Source organism: Coregonus lavaretus (genome assembly GCF_964263955.1).
Source record: "Coregonus lavaretus genome assembly, chromosome: 1".
Taxonomy (NCBI): Eukaryota; Metazoa; Chordata; class Actinopteri; order Salmoniformes; family Salmonidae; genus Coregonus; species Coregonus lavaretus.
Window position 1 is genome coordinate 54,507,974 of NC_139988.1, and position 22,789 is coordinate 54,530,762.

Below are 22,789 nucleotides of genomic sequence, written 5' to 3' on the forward strand. Positions count from 1 at the left end.
GAAATAGAATGAAAACTGAATTGCAACTAAGAACTCCCTGTGTGTGTGTGTGTGTGTGTGTGTGTGTGTGTGTCTGTGTGTGTGTGTGTGTGTGTAACCCCTCACCTGGTTCCTCTCTCTGCAGGCGAGTGTGGAGGAGTTGCAGTGAGAAGTCACGAGATACAGAGCTCAGCCCCTCTTCTTGCAGGATGGCCAACGCTTCCAGAGGTAGTTCCATGAGCATCCAGTCAGCCAGGAGCACGACATACTCCCCGAGCTCTGCAGGAGACCCCACTGTACACACAAACAGACACAGACACATATGTGCACACACACAGTGTACAAACGTCAATACAATATGCTCAGCTTGCTGTGAAACTGTTTATATTAGTGTATATATAGTCATTTTGTTGCCATTCACACATGGGTATACAGTGAAAATAAAATGTGATCGCAAAATCCATACAACATACAGTGGGGAAAAAAAGTATTTAGTCAGCCACCAATTGTGCAAGTTCTCCCACTTAAAAAGATGAGAGAGGCCTGTAATTTTCATCATAGGTACACGTCAACTATGACAGACAAAATGAGGAAAGAAAATCCCGAAAATCACATTGTAGGATTTTTTATGAATTTATTTGCAAATTATGGTGGAAAATAAGTATTTGGTCAATAACAAAAGTTTCTCAATACTTTGTTATATACCCTTTGTTGGCAATGACACAGGTCAAACGTTTTCTGTAAGGTTTTCACACACTGTTGCTGGTATTTTGGCTCATTCCTCCATGCAGATCTCCTCTACAGCAGTGATGTTTTGGGGCTGTCGCTGGGCAACACTGACTTTCAACTCCCTCCAAAGATTTTCTATGGGGTTGAGATCTGGAGACTGACTAGGCCACTCCAGGACCTTGAAATGCTTCTTACGAAGCCACTCCTTCGTTGCCCGGGCGGTGTGTTTGGGATCATTGTCATGCTGAAAGACCCAGCCACGTTTCATCTTCAATGCCCTTGCTGATGGAAGGAGGTTTTCACTCAAAATCTCACGATACATGGCCCCATTCATTCTTTCCTTTACACGGATCAGTCGTCCTGGTCCCTTTGCAGAAAAACAGCCCCAAAGCATGATGTTTCCACCCCCATGCTACACAGTAGGTATGGTGTTCTTTGGATGCAACTCAGCATTCTTTGTCCTCCAAACACGACGAGTTGAGTTTTTACCAAAAAGTTCTATTTTGGTTTCATCTGACCATATGACATTCTCCCAATCCTCTTCTGGATCATCCAAATGCACTCTAGCAAACTTCAGACGGGCCTGGACATGTACTGGCTTAAGCAGGGGGACACGCCTGGCACTGCAGGATTTGAGTCCCTGGCGGCGTAGTGTGTTACTGATGGTAGGCTTTGTTACTTTGGTCCCAGCTCTCTGCAAGTCATTCCTTAGGTCCCCTCGTGTGGTTCTGGGATTTTTGCTCACCGTTCTTGTGATCATTTTGACCCCACAGGGTGAGATCTTGCGTGGAGCCCCAGATCGAGGGAGATTATCAGTGGTCTTGTATGTCTTCCATTTCCTAATAATTGCTCCCACAGTTGATTTCTTCAAACCAAGCTGCTTACCTATTGCAGATTCAGTCTTCCCAGCCTGGTACAGGTCTACAATTTTGTTTCTGGTGTCCTTTGACAGCTCTTTGGTCTTGGCCATAGTGGAGTTTGGAGTGTGACTGTTTGAGGTTGTGGACAGGTGTCTTTTATACTGATAACAAGTTCAAACAGGTGCCATTAATACAGGTAACGAGTGGAGGACAGAGGAGCCTCTTAAAGAAGAAGTTACAGGTCTGTGAGAGCCAGAAATCTTGCTTGTTTGTAGGTGACCAAATACTTATTTTCCACCATAATTTGCAAATAAATTCATTAAAAATCCTACAATGTGATTTTCTGGATTTTTTTTTCTCATTTTGTCTGTCATAGTTGACATATACCTATGATGAAAATTACAGGCCTCTCTCATCTTTTTAAGTGGGAGAACTTGCACAATTGGTGGCTGACTAAATACTTTTTTTCCCCACTGTACTTTATACAAAACATTAGAAACACCTGCTCTTTCCATGACATAGACTGACCAGGTGAATCCATGTGAAAGCTATGATCCCTTATTGATGTCACTTGTTAAATCCACTTCAAGCAGTGTAGATGAAGGGGAGGAGACGGGTTAAAGAAGGATTTTTAAGCCTTGAGACAATTGAGACATGGATTGTGTTTGTGCCATTCAGAGGGTAAATGGGCAAGACGAAAAATGTAAGTGCCTTTGAACGGGTTATGGTAGTAGGTGCCAGACACACCGGTTTGAGTGTGTCAAGAACTGCAACGCTGCTGGGTTTTTCACACTCAACAGTTTAACGTGTGTATCAAGAATGGTCAACACCCAAAAGACATCCAGCCAACTTGACACAACTGTGGGAAGCATTGGCGTCAACATGGGCCAGCATCCCTGTGGTACGCTTTCAACACCTTGTAGACGAATTGAGGCTGTTCTGAGGGCAAAAGGGGGTGCAACTAGGGCTGTTACGGTGACCGTATTACCGCCACACCGGCAATCACGAGTCATGATGGCAGTCAAATTCCACGTGACCGTTTAGTTACTGTAATTAGGCTTCTCCAAGCTCTGATGCTGCTGATGGTCATTAGTAGCCTACCAAACTTGCTAACTCACTTGTGAATGATATATTATCACTTGTGAGTGATGCCCAGCTTGTGTGCAGTAAGGCATGAAACAGCGCATGCTTTTTTTTGTGCAACTTTTTCAAATCATAGTCGCACACCTCATGTAGCCTAGCCCATAGGCCTATATGTTTTGATAAGGTTTATATCACAACTAAAGTGGCCAAATAACTTCTTAAATTTAAGCACATTCATTCACTTTACAACAGTGTACAGCCTAACTGGCATACATACACAGCGCGTAAGTTTCAAGTTTGGGGAAGATAATTTTCACCATAAAAATGTACCTTTATAATAAAGGCATTACATGCATAATCGCATTAGCGGTCACTTTTGAAAATGGTGTTTTCCCGCTAATTGATTGCATTTTGGAACATTCGTGCTTATAGCCTACTGCCGTGTGCACATTGCTGCGCTTATAATGTGAAGAAAAAGCCTAATAGTTTATCAACATTCTAAGCTAAACGTTCTGATCTGTTGCATCAGCCTCATTGCTTACATTTTTGGAGGGATGCTAGTGGTTATACTGTATTCATTTGAGATCTATCGCATCCCACAACTGTCCCAGACTATTTTTGGAATATTTATTTCTCGCACAGAATAGGTCAACTTTTGTACTATGGGAGATAGTAGATTGACATAGCAGCCTATGTCAATCTACTATCCCCCATAGTACAAAAGTTGATAGGCTAGTGCTTTTGCTGTTCGTTAGGCCTACTGTTCGTTAGGCAGCAGGTAGCTTAGTGGGTAAGAGCGTTGTGCCAGTAACCGAAAGGTCGCTGGTTCTAATCCCCGAGCCGACTAGGTGAAAAATCTGTCGATGTGCCCTTAAGCAAGGCACTTAACCCTAATTGCTCCTGTAAGTCGCTCTGGATAAGAGTGTCTGCTAAATGACTAAAATGTAAAAATGTACTCATCTTGTTGGCTGACGAAAAGCCTGTGAGAAAGAGCTGATCACGTGACGGGCATTGGCTAATAAGAATTGAGCTATCTGAGAGACCCATGTGAGTGAGAGGTGCTTCGGAGCACGCAGCCGGGATAAGGGAATTATAATTATTCTATTCAGCCCAAGGGCATAACGGCCGCAAAAGGCATGGTTGTTTTTAGGTGGCATTATGGCCACACAAAGGGTATGCCGCTGGGAAATTCGAGGCATTATCAAGTGTTGTGAATAAGACACAGATTAAATGTGTACAACCTGCGCAAATAACAAAGCAGAGCTCATGCCTTTCATGCAACTTATTAAAAATACAAACGTTGGGCTATATGTTTTGATCACAACTACATTTGCATAAATAACTCTAAATTCAGGATATATTTGTTAACCGGTCAACACAGAATTTATTCAGCTATGTTCAATTGCATTCTTCATACTACATACTATAAAATAATGCCACGGAATTCCAAGCAAATCTTGTCTGCTAAATGAACTAGTGTAGCCCACAGCCATATGGCATAGCCAGATCAGGGCCTAACATAAGGACAAGGAGTATGCTATTCTGCTCTTCTGAAATATCTTCAGATCCGTCTAAAATACGTAATGGATTTATTGTGAAGGTGTAGGCAATGGATTTATTATATATATATATATATATATATATATATATATATATATATATATATATATATATATATATATATATATATATATATTTATTTAATGTAACTGTTCCAAAGGTCTGCATCAGTGGCTTGTAGGCTATGTGTGCAAGCCAGGAGATGCTAAATGTGTTTATATAAATTTTATTTTATGTTAATTAACGGTCAATTACCGTGAGACTGGCAGTTATTTGCTTGACAACCACTGGCTGAAAAAATGTCATGACCACCACAGCCCTAAGAGCAACTCAATATTAGGAAGGTGTTCCTAATGTTTTGTACACTCAGTGTATACTTATACATGTAATGGTGCGAGGGGAAATCCAAAGTATAAATCACCATCTGAAATGGGTCTCTTAAGCCCAGGTCCAGTTGGCTATTTGGTAAATTATATGTTCCATTACATATACTATAGCTGTACTGTATCTCGCACTAGTGTAAATATTTGAACATCATATATATTTCAGTTAGTATTGTATTTAGGGAATTCAATTCCATTTGCCTTTCATGTAAAAACATGCTGATGTGGCTCCACTGTACATAATTTGGTCAATAAACAAACTGGTATAACAGAAATGAAAGACATGGGAGATGGGGGCGTCCATTCACTGTATATATCCTCTACTGCCTATCAGGTTTTTGGGACGAGCAACACGCACCCGCTAGACCTTTATCTGGGCCTGCTTTCTCCTCCTTTTCTTTGGTCCGGGTGGACTCCGGGATGGAAATTGATGGCGTCTGGTGCCTGAGTGAAGTAGATAAGGACAGGGAGGATCAGGAGGGATACAGTGGGGACCTGATCCAGACATGAGAACATTAATCAATAAGGCCCAGAGAAGCATGAGGAGGCGGAGGATACAGAGGAACGTGACAGCTGACACCTAGCTCGACAAATAGACAGACTAACGCATGCGGACACATACATGCACAAAGAAACTCACTCCCACACGCGCTTCCGCATGCGCTCACACACACAAACATACACACCACTGGAGGCTGGTAGGAGGAGCTATAGGAGGACGGGCTCATTGTAATGGCTGGAATGGAATAAATGGAATGGTATCAAACATACGGAAACCACATTTGACTCCGTTCCATAAATTCCATTTCAGCCATTACAACGAGCCCATCCTCCTATAGCTCTTCCCACCAGCCTCCACTGATACACACACATTTGTTTTACTATCCTTGTGGGGACCAAACAATTGATTACAATTCAAAATCCTATTTTCCCTAACTAGGCTTGGGCAGTATCCAGATTTTCATACCGTTATTCTGCCATCCCGGGATTTACGGTATTACCGGCATAGCACACAAGAGGCCGTTAAAAATGGCAGAAAAGTCCATTGGGCCTCTATTACCAGAATGCTAACAAATTTAGCACAAGTAATAGCGAAATCACGTAGATGCTGTTAGCTAAATGCTAACGAGTGAAAACTAAAATGAACTCAATGCAAAGACAGGCAAATCCACCTCATAAAGTTATACAAGCATAACTAGTAGCTACCGAATATAATTTTTCGGGAGCGTGGACATTTACAAGCGAAAGTGAATGGGAGAAATAGTGCAAATGAACACAGTTGTGATGCATGCTTTTCTAAAGGAAGAGCAGCATCTGTACACGGAGTAGAGGGGAGAAGAATGGAGGAGGAAAAAAAACGCTAGTAGGAAGCACAGGGAAAAAATGGCAGCCGTACAGATAAATTATTCAGAGGGCTCTTTGACTTCTCAAACACAGCAGAAAGCCGTTATAAGATATCTGATGGCAAACATTTAGTACTGAAATGCATAAGACTAACTTCATCACCTCATGTGCGCCGCACAACAGAGACTGGCCGATAGATATAGAACGCTATGGGCTCACCAGTTCCTGCTTTCTCCTATTTAAAAACAAACAAGTGACTGGCTCAACTGTTCTGGGGAACTACGGTAGGCTTCATAATGTAAAATAATGTGACAGGTGAAATGAAGAACGCTATCTGCTTTATCTCCTAACGTATTGCACATGTTGACTGCTGGTATTAATTTAAAAAGTAGCTATAAATATTCACATTTATTGAAAAACTTCAAAGAAACTGTTTTGACGGTATTGAAAAACCCTCCTGTGGCTTTTTCCAAATACTCCGGTATACGGTATACAGAATACGATATACCGCCCAAGCCTATCCCTTAACCTAACCCTATCCTTAACCCTAAACCCCTAAACCTAACCTTAATTTTAACCTTAACCCTAATTGTAAATCTAACCCTAAACATAGCCTCTATAAAGTATTCACCCCCCTTGGCATGTTTTGTATTTTGTTGCCTTACAACCTGGAATTAAAATAGATTTTTGGGGGGGTTGTATCATTTGATTTACACAACATGCCTACCTATATTTTCTTGTGAAACAAACAAGAAATACAAAAAAACTGAAAACTAACTATTCACCCCCCCAAAGTCAATACTTTGTAGAGCCACCTTTTGCAGGAAATACAGCTGCAAGTCTCTTGGGTATGTCTCTATAAGATTGTCACATCTCTATCATACTATCCAGGTCTGTGCCCAAACAGTTTGAGCTCCTACTTCTAAAAATCCACCTTTCCAGAAATAAATCTCTCACTGTTGCCGCTTGCTACAGACCCCCCTCAGCCCTCAGCTGTGCCCTGGCCCACATGTGAATTGGTTGCCCCCCATCTATCCTCAGAGTTCGTACTGCTTGGTGACCTAAATTGGGATATGCTTAACACCCCTGCCATCCTACAATCTAAACTAGATGCCCTCAATCTCACACAAATTATCAACGAACCTACCAGGTACAACCCTAAATCCGTAAACATGGGTACCCTCATAGATATCATCCTGACTAACTTACCCTCTAAATACACCTCCGCTGTCTTCAACCAGGATCTCAGCGATCACTGACTTATTGCCTGCGTCCGTAACGGGTCCGCGGTCAAACGACCACCCCTCATCACTGTCAAACGCTCCCAAAAACACTTCAGCGAGCAGGCCTTCCTAATTGACCTGGCCCAGGTATCCTGGATGGATATAGATCTCATTCCGTCAGTAGAGGATGCCTGGTTGTTCTTTAAAAGTAATTTCCTCTCAATCTTAAATAAACATGCCCCATTCAAAAAATACAGAACTAAGAACAGATATAGCCCCTGGTTCTCCTCAGACTTGACTGCCCTTGACCAGCACAAAAACATCCTGTGGTGTACTGCATTAGCATCAAATAGCCCCCGCGATATGCAACTTTTCAGGGAAGTTAGGAACCAATATACACAAGCAGTTAGGAAAGCAAAGGCTAACTTTTTCAAACAGAAATTTGCATCCTGTAGCACTAACTCCAAAAAGTTTTGTGACACTGTAAAGTCCATGGAGAATAAGAGCACTTCCTCCCAGCTGCCCACTGCACTGAGGCTAGGAAACACTATCACCACCGATAAATCTACAATAATCGAGAATTTCAACAAGCATTTTGCTACGGCTGGCCATGCTTTCCACCTGGCTACCACTACCCCGGCCACCAGCTCTGCACCCTCCGCAGCAACTTGCCCAAGCCCCCCCCGCTTCTCCTTCACACAAATCCAGACAGCTGGTGTTCTGAAAGAGCTGTAAAATCTGGACCCCTACAAATCATCTGGGCTAGACAATCTGGACCCTTTCTTTCTAAAACTAGCCGCCGAAATTGTCGCAACCCCTATTACTTGCCTGTTCAACCTCTCTTTCGTAACGTCTGAGATCCCCAGAGATTGGAAAGCTGCCGCGGTCATCCCCCTCTTCAAAGGGGGTGACACTCTAGATCCAAACTGTTACAGACCCATATCCATCCTGCCCTGCCTTTCGAAAGTTTTTGAAAGCCAAGTTAACAAACAGATCACTGACCATTTCGAATCCCACCGTACCTTCTCCGCTATGCAATCCGGTTTCCGAGCTGGTCATGGGTGCACTTCAGCCACGCTCAAGGTCCTAAACGATATTATAACCGCAATCGGTAATAGACAGTACTGTGCAGCCGTCTTCATCGATCTGGCCAAGGCTTTCGACTCTGTCAACCACCGCATTCTTATTGGCAGACTAAATAGCCTTGGTTTCTCAAATGACTGCCTCGCCTGGTTCACCCACTACTTCTCAGATAGAGTTCAATGTGTCAAATCGGAGGGCCTGTTGTGTGGACCTATGGCAGTCTCTATGGGGGTGCCACAGGGTTCAATTCTTGGGCCGACTCTTTTCTCCGTGTATATCAATGATGTCGCTCTTGCTGCTGGTGACTCTCAGATCCACCTCTACGCAGACGACACCATTTTGTATACATCTGGCCCTTCATTGGACTCTGTGTTAACAAACCTCCAAACGAGCTTCAATGCCATACAACACTCCTTCTGTAGCCTCCAACTGCTCTTAAACACTAGTAAAACTAAATGCATGCTCTTCAACCGAACGCTGCTTGCACCCGCCCACCCGACTAAAATCACTACTCTCGACGGGTCTGACCTAGAGTATGTGGACAACTACAAATACCTAGGTGTCTGGTTAGACTGTAAACTCTCCTTCCAGACTCACATTAAGAATCTCCAATCCAAAGTTAAATCTAGAATCGGTTTCCTATTTCGCAACAAAGCCTCCTTCACTCATGCTGCCAAACATGCCCTCGTAAAACTGACTATCCTACCGATCCTTGACTTCGGCGATGTCATTTACAAAATAGCCTCCAACACTCTACTCAGCAAATTGGATGTAGTCTATCACAGTGCCATCCGTTTTGTCTCCAAAGCCCCATATACTACCCACCACTGTGACCTGTACGCTCTTGTTGGCTGGTCCTCACTACATATTCGTCGCCAAACCCACTGGCTCCAGGCCATCTATAAATCACTTCTAGGCAAATCCCTGCCTTATCTTAGCTCATTGGTCACCATAGCAACACCCACCCGTAGTATGCGCTCCAGCAGGTATATCTCACTGGTCATTCCCAAAGCAAACACCTCCTTTGGCTGCCATTCCTTCCAGTTCTCTGCTGCCAATGACTGGAACAAATTGCAAAAATCTCTGAAGCTGGAGACACTTATCTCCCTCACTAACTTTAAGCATCAGTTGTCAGAGCACCTTACCGATCACTGCACCTGTACACAGCCCATCTGAAACTAGCCCGCCCAACTACCTCATCCCTATATTGTTATTTATTTTGCTCATTTGTACCCCAGTATCTCTATTTGCACATCATCTCTTGCACATCTATCATTCCAGTGTTAATACTAATTGTAATTATTTTGCACTATAGCCTATTTATTGCCTTACCTCCATAACTTGCTACATTTGCACACACTGTATATATATTTTCTGTTGTATTTTTGACTTTATGTTTTGTTTTACCCCATATGTAACTCTGTGTTGTTGTTTTTATCGCACTGATTTGCTTTATCTTGGCCAGGTCGCAGTTGTAAATGAGAACTTGTTCTCAACTGGCTTACCTGGTTAAAAAAAGGTTAAATAAAAAATAAAAAACATCTAGCCACTGAGATTTTTGCCCATTCTTCAAGGCAAAACTGCTCCAGCTCCTTCAAGTCTGATGGGTTCCGCTGATGTACAGCAATCTTTAAGTCATACCACATATTCTCAATTGGATTGAGGTCTGGGCTTTGACTAGGCCCTTCCAAGACATTTAAATGTTTCCCCTTAAACCACTCAAGTGTTGCTTTAGCAGTATGCTTAGGGTCATTGTCCTGCTGGAAGGTGAAACTCCGTCCCAGCCTCAAATCTCTGGAAGACTGAAACAGGTTTCCTGCAAGGATTTCCCTGCATTTAGCGCCATCCATCATTCCTTCAATGCTGACCAGTTTCACAGTCCCTGCCGATGAAAAACATCCCCACAGCATGATGCTGCCACCACCATGCTTCCCTGTGGGGATGGTGTTCTCGGGGTGATGAGAGGTGTTGGGTTTGCGCCAGACATAGCGTTTTCCTTGATGGCCAAAAAGCTCAATTTTAGTCTCATCTGATCAGAGTACCTTCTTCCATATGTTTGGGGAGTCTCCCACATGCCTTTTGTGTTTGCTTATTTTGTTCTTCAAGCAATGGCTTTTTTCTGGCCACTCTTCCATAAAGCCCAGCTTTGTGGAGTGTACGGCTTAAAGTGGTCCTATGGGCAGATACTCTAATCTCCGCTGTGGAGCTTTGCAGCTCCTTCAGGGTTATCTTTGGTCTCTTTGGTGCCTCTCTGATTAATGCCCTCCTTGCCTGGTCCGTGAGTTTTGGTGGGCGGCCCTCTCTTGGCAGGTTTGTTGTGGTGCCATATTCTTTCAATTTTTGTAATAATTGATTTAATGGTGCTCCGTGGGATGTTCAAAGTTTCAGATATTTTTCTATAACCCAACCCTGATCTGTACTTCTCCATAACTTTGTCCCTGACCTGTTTGGAGAGCTCCTTGGTCTTCATGGTTCCGCTTGCTTGGTGGTGCCCCTTGCTTAGTGGTGTTGCAGACTCTGGGGCCTTTCAGAACAGGTGTATATATACTGAGATTATGTGACACTTAAATAAAGTCCACCTGTGTGCAATCTAACTAATTATGTGACTTCTGAAGGTAATTGGTTGCACCAGATCTTATTTAGGGGCTTCATAGCAAAGGGGGTGAATACATATGCACACACCACTTTTCCTTTATTAATTTTTTAGAATGTTTTGAAACAAGTTTTTTTTAAATATTTCACCTCACCAATTTGGACTATTTTGTCCATTAAATCCAAATAAAAATCAATTTAAATTACAAGTTGTAATGCAACAAAATAGGAAAAACGCCAAGGGGGATGAATACTTTTGCAAGGCACTGTACCAAAAATAGCCTTTTTTCTTGTGGGGACTGGCGAAATGTCCCCACTTGTCAAAATGTCCCTTGTTTTACTATCCTTGTGAGGACTTCTGGTCCCCATAAGGATAGTAAAACCAAACACACACAGAGAGAGAGAGAGAGAGAGAGAGAGAGAGAAAGATCACAGGCCACACCGACACAAAAACTCATTTTAATATCTTGCAATGTCTAGCTGATACAACAAATGAATAAGTCAGACATGATGAACTAGAGCTGGGAAGGTAAACAGAAAATAATCGCCACTGACCATACCGATCATAGCCTACAGTGAGGGAAAAAAGTATTTGATCCCCTGCTGATTTTGTACGTTTGCCCACTGACAAAGAAATGATCAGTCTATAATCTTAATGGTAGGTTTATTTGAACAGTGAGAGACAGAATAACAATCGAAAAAATGAATTTGCATTTTAATGAGGGAAATAAGTATTTGACCCCTCTGCAAAACATGACTTAGTACTTGGTGGCAAACCCCTTGTTGGCAATCACAGAGGTCAGACATTTCTTGTAGTTGGCCACCAGGTTTGCACACATCTCAGGAGGGATTTTGTCCCACTCCTCTTTGCAGATCTTCTCCAAGTCATTAAGGTTTCGAGCCTGACGTTTGGCAACTCGAACCTTCAGCTCCCTCCACAGATTTTCTATGGGATTAAGGTCTGGAGACTGGCTAGGCCACTCAAGGACCTTAATGTGCTTCTTCTTGAGCCACTCCTTTGTTGCCTTGGCCGTGTGTTTTGGGTCATTGTCATGCTGGAATACCCATCCACGACCCATTTTCAATGCCCTGGCTGAGGGAAGGAGGTTCTCACCCAAGATTTGACGGTACATGGCCCCGTCCATCGTCCCTTTGATGCGGTGAAGTTGTCCTGTCCCCTTAGCAGAAAAACACCCCCAAAGCATAATGTTTTCACCTCCATGTTTGACGGTGGGGATGGTGTTCTTGGGATCATAGGCAGCATTCCTCCTCCTCCAAACACGGCGAGTTGGGTTGTCTCCCGAGATGGCGCAGTGGTCTAAGGCACTGCATCGCAGTGCTAGCTGTGCCACTAGAGATCCTGGTTTGAATCCAGGCGCTGTCATAGCTGGCCGCGACCGGGAGACCCATGGGGCGGCGCACAATTGGCCCAGCGTCGTCCAGGGTAGGGGAGGGAATGGCTGGCAGGGAGGTAGCTCAGTTGGTAGAGCATGGCGTTTGCAACGCCAGGGTTGTGGGTTCGATTCCCACGGGGGGCCAGTATAAAAAAGAAAATCAAAAAAATAATAATGTATGCCCTCACTAACTGTAAGTCGCTCTGGATAAGAGCGTCTGCTAAATTACTAAAATGTAATGATTGGGTTGATGCCAAAGAGCTCCATTTTGGTCTCATCTGACCACAACACTTTCACCCAGTTCTCCTCTGAATCATTCAGATGTTCACTGGCAAACTTCAGACGGGCATGCATATGTACTTTCTTGAGCAGGGGGACCTTGCGGGTGCTGCAGGATTTCAGTCCTTCACGGCGTAGTGTGTTACCAATTGTTTTCTTGGTGACTTTGGTCCCAGCTGCCTTGAGATCATTGACAAGATCCTCCCGTGTAGTTCTGGGCTGATTCCTCACCGTTCTCATGATCATTGCAACTCCACGAGGTGAGATCTTGCATGGAGCCCCAGGCCGAGGGAGATTGACAGTTATTTTGTGTTTCTTCCATTTGCGAATAATCGCACCAAATGTTGTCACCTTCTCACCAAGCTGCTTGGCGATGGTCTTGTAGCCCATTCCAGCCTTGTGTAGGTCTACAATCTTGTCCCTGACATCCTTGGAGAGCTCTTTGGTCTTGGCCATGGTGGAGAGTTTGGAATCTGATTGATTGATTGCTTCTGTGGACAAGTGTCTTTTATACAGGTAACAAACTGAGATTAGGAGCACTCCCTTTAAGAGTGTGCTCCTAATCTCAGCTCGTTACCAGTATAAAAGACACCTGGGAGCCAGAAATCTTTCTGATTGAGAGGGGGTCAAATACTTAATTCCCTCATTAAAATGCAAATCAATTTATAACATTTTTGATGCGTTTTTCTGCATTTTTTTGTTGTTATTCTGTCTCTCACTGTTCAAATAAACATACCATTAAAATTATAGACTGATAAGTTCTTTGTCAGTGGGCAAACGTACAAAATCAGCAGGGGATCAAAATTTTTTTTCCCTCACTGTATACTAGAAATGAAATAAGTTTGCTAATATGGGTTAATATGACAATTGATGGCTACCATCAAATTACTAGTAGTAGTTTAAAGGATAATAACAAATAATCTGTGGTGCACATTAATGTTATTGTCTTATCGTTCTATTCATCGTTATCGCATCAATTCAGGCAATTCATTGCAATATGGATTTTTGCCCATATCGCCCAGCTCTATGATGAACTGTAGATAAAATCAACTGCATTGGAGTTTTCCTTATTCAATCTTGTTCCCAGGGCAGCTCTGCCTCAAGGGCAGAAACAATGTCATTGGTTGAGTGGTTTAGCCAAGAAAAGAGGTTGGTCACGTTTAGGTACAGTAAGTAATCCCAATTGGTTAACGTTAGGGTAAGGGGTTGGGTTAAGTTTAGGTTCGGCAATAAACAGAACTGTTTTTGACCTCCCAGTACAGCTAAGAAAAATGTATAAAATTGTTTTACCCTAAAATGACAGTTGTACAAAACAGGACAATATCCGGACCTGTACTGACTTACCTGAAGCATGAGAAGTCAAATTGAGAGAGGATTGGACACAAATAGTCCTCCATTTCTTGTACAATGGCTTTAAAATGAGATTCCAATTTCTCTTCTGAGTTCGATTTCTGTACAGAGACAAAAAGTAAAAGCCTAGCTGACATGTAAGATCAACACTTGTCTCGAGCACTGACAATGATTACACAGACCTACATAACTTGAACAATGTTTGGACATTAAAATCCGATATCGTAAGAAAGTGAGGGAAGAGAGAGAGACATTCAGCTCCGGGATATTGTTGTAGACTGGTTTATTTATGAGGCCAGTCGATCATATTAAAAGAGAAAAAGAGAGGGTTTGTGGAGGGGTAATAGAGCAGGGCCACTAACATTTTCAGTTGGTGGCACCAGGTCATGATTTGGTCGCACCATAATGTTGTTGAGGCATCATAAAATCGATTTTTTTTGCAATCATCTCATAAAGTAATTCACAGTGCTACATAGATGGTATGTTTCAAGAAATACGTTTAATCTAACAAGTCCAAGCAGGATCAAGATATTTCTGTGTGCAATCTAAAAAAGTGATTGTCATACATTTTGGGTTGACAATTAGGCTATTGTTGCTATATTTTACTCTCAAAATAAGGCTCCAGAATTGCATATTCCTTTTGTTCAATAGAGATTCATTTGCTTAATCACTTTTGTGTACCAATATGACATAGACTAATTCATTTGGGGCTAATTCACCATTGTGTAATTAATAAAACTAACAGTACATATAATGTCCTAAAAAAAGTTGCAGCAAAAGTATTTCAAAGAAAAGACAAACCTGCACACTGCTCTTGCTTGTGTCACTTATTAAAGCTCAAAGCTCTGACGAAGGCCAAGAGGCCGACACGAAAGCTTTAATAAAATGTATGATGCCAGCAAAAGCAGTGTGCGGATTTCTCTTTTCTTTGAAGTAATCACATTATTCCCATGCACCTGTATCGAGATACAGTAACTCAGCTTTTTGGAATTAAGCATACTAGAATTTGCAGCTCGCACCGATGCGACCAATTAAAAATGTTACTTGCACAGCCAAGTCAAAGGGTCGTAGAGGGTTCATAAAGGGGTTGTAGAGGGTTTGTGACCTACTGGGTGAATGTGACGCTCGCTCCCCGCCCTGCCCTCATTGCCAAGCCAATGCGCCTCCTTCAAGAAGTTGTGTTTGGTCTCGCGTCTGAAGGCTTGTGTTCTGTCCCGGAGATCAAGCAGAGCCCTGGGGTGGACAGCAACCTTGGCGACCCTGGTACAGACCAGCGTACCTGCAACAAAAGAACAGCACAGCCTCTGTAATTGGTCCCCCCGAGCCCCCATCCGCCTTCTCTGCTCAGTACCTCCTCCCATCTCTCTTTCTTTCTCCCCTCCCGGTCTCTCCCTCCCTCTCTCCAGGGTTCATACACATTTTGAAAGATGGAATTCCATGACTTTTAACCAAATTTCCATGACCAACAATTGGCAGCGTCTCTATGTACGTATAAAAAAGTAAGCGTAATGTGGTATCGACACTATGGGTGGCTGCGCTCTGATCCCATGTACCACCTCCTGTCGTTGAGCAAGGCACTTAACCACCCACAAAGTAGAATACCTGTTAGGCAACTGTTTAAAAGACATGTGGTCAACCCTCAGTCTGGAGAACTACAGGTTCTGCAGGCTTTTCATCAAGCCCTGCTCAAACACATCAGAGCTAGTTTACCAAGGTCCGGTTGACCAGCTCATTTATTAAATGTGGTTTGTTAGAGGGGGACTGGAATAAAAGCATGCACACTCATTAGCTCTCCTGGAGGATGATTGACCACCCTTGATGTAAAACGTTGCAACATTACAATCAAATACATTTTATGCCTTCTTAAATAATTTGCTCATTCAATATATCAAAGATCAAATGGCTATGGTAAGCTACAAATGATTTTATTCTGCTGAAGCAAGCACACACATTTTCTTCAGGAAATTAACCTTTTCTAGTTTAGTCATATTTATCTTAGCCTATACCCTGATGAAGACATCTTGGCTGTCAAAACATTGTTATTAATTTATTGCATCTGAGCTTCTAGAGTGTGCGGCTCGCCTTTTCTTTTTCAAATATTTATCTTAGCTACCTTAGAAGTGTTTACTTTGCAGGCTGACTAACATCTATGGAGTTGCAATGTCCCATACATTGGATGCCAAAATCAACTGGAAATATCTATAAAACAAGTTTTGAAGCCACATAATCCAAAAGAAAGGCTAAATCTAATATTTTTTCCTAAAATTAATGTTCACGATTCAATAATTATTATTTTGATTCACATGATTCGACTCACCACGATTTAACTGGATCCCAACTAATAGAATAGCAAAGTGAATCGTTCGTTTCATCAAAAATAATTGTTTAAATTAATCATATGAATCGTTCAAAAAAGTTAATCAATTTTGTACGGCCTTATTCGCAAGTGTCGGTGGAAACACCTGGATACACCAGGCCTGGAAAACACCATTTTAAAATTCAATGACTTTTCCAGTATTTTCATGACCGTACGAACCCTGTCTCTCCCTCCCTCCCCCTCTCTTCTTTGTGATGAACGTATTTGATCTCATTCTCCCGAAACAAGTCCAGATGCTAGCCTGTGCTTTTTCGAACAGCAGAGTCTACAGAAAGATCATTTGAGGAGATAAACGTTACTTTGTTTTTTGGAATGAGAAAATCTGCTATTCCCATGCTTGGCTAGCGACTGCAGACGAAAGGTGAAAGGGTCCGTGTCCAGGTATTTACATTTACGTCATTTAGCAGACGCTCTTATCCAGAGCAACTTATAAATTGGTGCATTCACCTTATAGCCAGTGGGATAACCACTTTACAATATGTTTATTTTTTTTATTTTTTTTTGGGGGGGGGGGGGGGGGGTAGAAGGATTACTTTATCCTATCCCAGGTATTCCTTAAAGAGGTGGGGTTTCAAGTGTCTCCGGAAGGTGGTGAGTGACTCCGCTGTCCTGGCGTCGTGAGGGAGCTTGTTCCACCATTGGGGTGCCAGAGCAGCGAACAGTTTTGACAAGGGCTGAGCGGGAACTGTGCTTCCGCAGAGGTAGGGGGGCCAGCAGGCCAGAGGTGGATGAACGCAATGCCCTCGTTTGGGTGTAGGGACCGATCAGAGCCTGAAGGTACGGAGGTGCCGTTCCCCTCACAGCTCCGTATGTAACGAACCCTGCAGTCTGAGTCGGTTCCTGTCTAGGTTACTAGTTTTCTGCTCGGGATCTCCAGTTTCCCGAGGGTTCTGGAACGCTCCCTGCCTGGTTGCCGGGCAACGTTGCTAGGCGGGAGCTCTCTTGATTTCCGCACCTGCATCCCATCAGCAATCTGCACACCTGGTCCTGATCATCACCCTTCTTAGGCTCTGTCCTAACATCCATTCCCTGCCGGATCGTTAGCCATGAACAGTATGTTTATCAGTGGATCAGCCTTAGAGCATATAGCGTTAGTTTTGTTGTTTTGCACCTTGTTTGCTTGTTGTGTACTTACCTCCGTTTTGTTCCATCTGCAGTCACTCGTCCGGAACCTTCACCCAACCTCTGCCTGATGGTCGGCGGCTGCCGAGCCATTATTGGACCTACCACTGCACCCTCAACAACCCATCCACGCCGCCCGCTCTGTTCCCTGGATTATTCAGCCTCACTCGTGGATCTGTTAAATAAACACTCACCTTTGTTTCAACTTACCTTGTCCTGGTCTGCTTCTGGGTTCTGGCTTTGAAAACCGTGACAGAACGATCCGGCCCGTAATGAACCCAGCGGACCTGGATTCTGTTCGCCATGCCATTACCCATCAGGAGAAGATGTTGGGCCATCATAGCACGGTACTACAGGAGATCGCGTTGTCAGTTCGGAACCTTTCTACCGGTCTGACGGAGGTCCAGAACCAGCGCAAGTTTCCGGTGGAGAATCCACTACCGGTTTCACCCATCTGGCCTGCCGCTTCTGGAGCTGTGTCGTTCCGTGAGCCCAAGGTTCCGACGCCGGATAAATATGAGGGGGAGCTGGGAAGATGCCGTTCTTTCCTTATGCAGTGTGGGTTAGTGTTCGATCTACAGCCCTACTCTTATGCCACAGACAAGGCTAGGATAGCCTTTGTGATTGAGTTGCTGCGTGGTCGAGCGCTGGAGTGGGCTTCAGCCGTTTGGGAACGACAGGACCCCTGCATGGCTTCATACCAGGGGTTCACGGCCGAGATGAGGAAGCTCTTCGACCATTCCGTCCGAGGGAGGGACGCAGCTAGGCGCCTGTTTTCGCTTCGCCAAGGAACTCGCAGCGTGGCCGACTTCGTGATCGAGTTCAAGACGTTGGCTGTGGAGAGTGGGTGGAATGAGGAGTCTCTGCAAGCGGCCTTTTACCAGGGTCTGTCGGAGCAGCTCAAGGATGAGTTGATCTCCTATCCGGAGCCTAGTGACCTGGACAGCTTGGTAGCCTTGTCTATTCGGGTGGATAATCGAGTCCGAGAGCGAAGGAGGGAGAAGCAATGGGCCCCGTCCAACCGATCAGCGTCTCAGGTTCCAGTCGGGTCGGGGATTGGACCAGAATACGTCGATCATCGTCCACCACACAGGATTAGTGGAGAGGTCCTGTCTCCCGATTCTGAACCCATGCAAGTGGGGCGGCACGGGTTAACCAAGGAGGAGCGCCAACACAGACGTAGGACTAACTGTTGCCTCTACTGTGGTGGTTCGGGACATTACCTCGCCACTTGTTCCCGGCGGTCGTCAAACTGCGCGGCTCGCTAAAGTTGGGAGGACTTTTAGCGAGCCAGTTTCGACCTCTCAATACCTCTGTCAGACCCCGTTTCCCGGCTACCCTTATGAACAGGAATCAGAGCTTAGCGATTAACGCTTTTATCGATTCAGGTGCCGATGGAAGCTTTCTTGATGCCGAGTTGGTGGAACAGCTGGGGCTTTCCAAAGAGCAATTGCCGGAAGCCATTGAAGCTACCACTCTGAACGGCAGTAGTCTGGCACGTATCACGATGAGGACTGAACCGGTTAAGATGCTGTTGTCGGGGAATCATTCTGAGATGATTTCATTCTTCATTCTGCCGTCTTCCCATGTTCCTCTGGTCCTTGGATACCCCTGGCTGAAGGAACACAATCCCACGTTCGATTGGGTGACGGGCAAGGTAACGAGTTGGAGCCTTGAGTGTCATGCTAACTGTCTCAAGACTGCCTGTCCCCATTCGGTTCCCAGTCAGGTGATTGAGGCTAAACCCCCAGATTTGTCCCTGGTTCCCGAGACATATCACGATTTGGGGGAAGTGTTCAGTAAGCAGAAGGCTCTGTCACTCCCTCCCCACCGACCATATGATTGTGCCATCAACCTGTTCCCTGGAGCTGTCTACCCCAAGGGAAGGTTATACAGTATCTCCCGACCTGAACGTGAGGCTTTGGAGACCTACATCAAGGAGTCCCTAGCTGCTGGTCTCGTTCGTCCCTCGTCATCACCCCTGGGGGCAGGATTCTTCTTTGTGGGTAAGAAGGATGGCTCTCTTCGACCGTGTATTGATTATCGGGGGTTGAATGACATCACGGTCAAGAACAAGTATCCCCTGCCCTTGATGAGCTCTGCCTTCGACTCCTTACAGGGTGCTACGGTGTTCACCAAACTAGACCTACGCAATGCGTATCACATGGTCCGGATCAGAGAGGGGGACGAGTGGTTGACGGGTTTCAATACACCGATGGGTCACTTCGAGTATCAGGTGATGCCGTTTGGACTGACCAATGCTCCAGCGGTATTCCAGAGTATGGTGAACGACGTCCTGAGAGATATGATCGGTCTCTTTGTGTTTGTTTACCTGGATGACATTCTGATCTTCTCGAAGGAACCTTCCGACCACGTCCAGCATGTCCGACAGGTTCTGCAGCGATTGTTGGAGAATCGCCTGTTCGTGAAGGCCGAGAAGTGCGAGTTTCACGCCCACACGACATCCTTCCTCGGGTACATCATCTCCAGGGGAGAGATTAGGATGGACCAGGAGAAGGTTAGAGCGGTTCTGGAATGGGCCCAGCCCGGTACGAGATTGCAGCTCCAGAGATTTTTGGGGTTTGCGAATTTCTACCGCAGATTCATCCGGGATTACAGCCGTGTGGCCGCTCCGTTAACTGCCTTGACTTCCAGTATCAGGACCTTCAAGTGGAATCCGGAGGCGGATCGAGCGTTTCTGGATTTGAAGAGGCGATTCACCAACGCACCGATTCTCTCTCAACCGGACACGGCCCGTCAGTTCGTCGTTGAAGTGGACGCGTCTGATGTGGGAGTTGGCGCCATTCTGTCGCAGCGATGCTCCACGGACAGTAAACGCCATCCCTGCGCCTACTACTCTCGTCGTCTTTCGCCTGCGGAGAGGAACTACGATGTGGGTAACCGGGAGCTTCTCGCGGTGAAACTTGCCTTGGAGGAGTGGCGCCACTGGTTGGAGGGGGCGGAGCAACCGTTTATTGTCTGGACTGACCACAAGAATCTTGCTTACGTGCAATCGGCTAGACGTCTCAACTCCCGTCAGGCCAGGTGGGCGTTGTTTTTCGGACGATTCAATTTTTCCCTGACGTTCCGACCTGGATCTAAGAACGGCAAGGCGGACGCCTTGTCCCGGATGTTCTCCAAGACGGAGGAGAGTGGGTCCAAGACCGAGACGATTCTCCCCCGGAACTGTGTCGTGGGAGCAGTTATGTGGAAGATTGAGGAGGAGGTGATGGCGGCCCTTCGGACGCAGCCCGGTCCCGGTAACGGTCCACCCGGTCGGTTGTTTGTGCCTGAGTCGGTTCGTCCTGCTGTCCTCAAATGGTCCCACGCCAGCAAGATGGCTTGTCACCCTGGCGTGGCTCGGACGATGGCGTTTCTTCGCAGACGTTTTTGGTGGCCGGCCATGGCCGAGGATACTCGGGGTTTTGTTGCTGCCTGTCCAGTGTGTGCGCAGAATAAGAGTACCAATCGGCCCAGCTCTGGACTACTTCACCCCCTTCCTATTCCCCGGCGACCATGGTCGCATCTGGCCCTGGACTTTGTCACTGGGTTGCCCTCTTCTGAGGGGAACACGGTCGTTCTGACTATCGTGGACAGATTCAGCAAGTTCGCCCACTTTGTGCCAATTGCCAAGCTTCCCTCTGCCTCGGAGACGTCCGAGATCCTGGTTAGGGAGGTTTTCAGGGTCCACGGTTTGCCCAGTGATATCGTTTCCGACCGTGGTCCTCAGTTTACCTCTGCTGTCTGGAAGTCCTTCTGTTTGGCCATTGGAGCTACAGTCAGTCTCACATCTGGTTTTCACCCCCAATCTAATGGTCAGGCGGAGAGAGCCAACCAGAAGATGGAATCCACGCTACGCTGCCTTGTCTCCTCCAACCCCACCTCCTGGGTCTCTCAGTTGCCTTGGGTTGAGTATGCCCACAATACTCTCCCTACATCTGCCACTGGGATGTCTCCCTTCCAGTGCCTGTATGGCTACCAACCTCCCTTGTTCCCTTCTCAGGAGAAGGAGCTCTCAGTGCCATCTGTTCAGGCCCATATTCGTTGTTGCCACCGGACCTGGCATCGGGCCAGAAAGGCACTCCTTAGAGTTTCGGACCGGTATCAGCTCCAGGCGAATCGTCGCCGGATTCCCGCTCCCACCTATACCATCGGAGATAGGGTCTGGTTGGCCACACGGGATCTTCCTTTACGGACTGAGTCTAGGAAGTTGTCACCGAAGTTCATTGGTCCGTTTGTGGTGGAGAAGGTGATCAATCCGGTTGCAGTTCGACTCAAACTACCGAGAACGCTCAGAGTCCATCCCACCTTTCATGTCTCCTGCCTCAAGCCTGTTCTCCTCAGTCCTCTGTTGCCTCCTCCGCCTCCTCCTCCTCCTCCTCGGATGATCGGAGGTGGTCCTGCCTACACGGTGCGACGCATCATGGATTCCAGACGGCGGGGCCGGGGTTTCCAGTATCTCGTGGACTGGGAGGGGTATGGTCCTGAAGAGAGGAGTTGGATTCCGCGGCGACAGATCCTGGATGCTGACCTCATTCGTGACTTCTACCGCCTCCATCCTGGCGCTCCGGGGAGTCCGCCCGGTGGCGTTCGTCGGAGGGGGGGTACTGTAACGAACCCTGCAGTCTGAGTCGGTTCCTGTCTAGGTTACTAGTTTTCTGCTCGGGATCTCCAGTTTCCCGAGGGTTCTGGAACGCTCCCTGCCTGGTTGCCGGGCAACGTTGCTAGGCGGGAGCTCTCTTGATTTCCGCACCTGCATCCCATCAGCAATCTGCACACCTGGTCCTGATCATCACCCTTCTTAGGCTCTGTCCTAACATCCATTCCCTGCCGGATCGTTAGCCATGAACAGTATGTTTATCAGTGGATCAGCCTTAGAGCATATAGCGTTAGTTTTGTTGTTTTGCACCTTGTTTGCTTGTTGTGTACTTACCTCCGTTTTGTTCCATCTGCAGTCACTCGTCCGGAACCTTCACCCAACCTCTGCCTGATGGTCGGCGGCTGCCGAGCCATTATTGGACCTACCACTGCACCCTCAACAACCCATCCACGCCGCCCGCTCTGTTCCCTGGATTATTCAGCCTCACTCGTGGATCTGTTAAATAAACACTCACCTTTGTTTCAACTTACCTTGTCCTGGTCTGCTTCTGGGTTCTGGCTTTGAAAACCGTGACACCGTAGGCAAGCACCATGGTCTTGTAGCAGATGCGAGCTTCAACTGGAAGCCAGTGGAGTGTGCGGAGGAGCGGGGTGACATGAGAGAACTTGGGAAGGTTGAACACCAGATGGGCTGCGGCATTCTGGATGAGTTGTAGGGGTTTAATGGCACAGGCAGGGAGCCCAGCCAACAGCGAGTTGCAGTAATCAGACGGGAGATGACAAGTGCCTGGATTAGGACCTGTGCCGCTTCCTGTGTAAGGCAGGGTCGTAC

At 45.9% G+C, this 22,789-nt stretch overlaps 1 protein-coding gene across 1 annotated transcript in view; it reads right to left on the reverse strand.

The window, feature by feature from the left end:
- The window catches only part of cfap46 (cilia and flagella associated protein 46), a gene marked incomplete at its 5' end in the record, with an annotated part of 109,029 nt that overhangs the window by 20,786 nt on the left and 65,454 nt on the right, over positions 1-22,789 (reverse strand). Inside the window, 4 exons of the mRNA XM_084165574.1 lie at positions 106-273; positions 4,953-5,038; positions 13,854-13,960; positions 14,969-15,138. Of these exons, the coding sequence (XP_084021700.1) occupies positions 106-273; positions 4,953-5,038; positions 13,854-13,960; positions 14,969-15,138 (531 nt within the window). The remainder of the gene's footprint in view (positions 1-105; positions 274-4,952; positions 5,039-13,853; positions 13,961-14,968; positions 15,139-22,789) is intronic.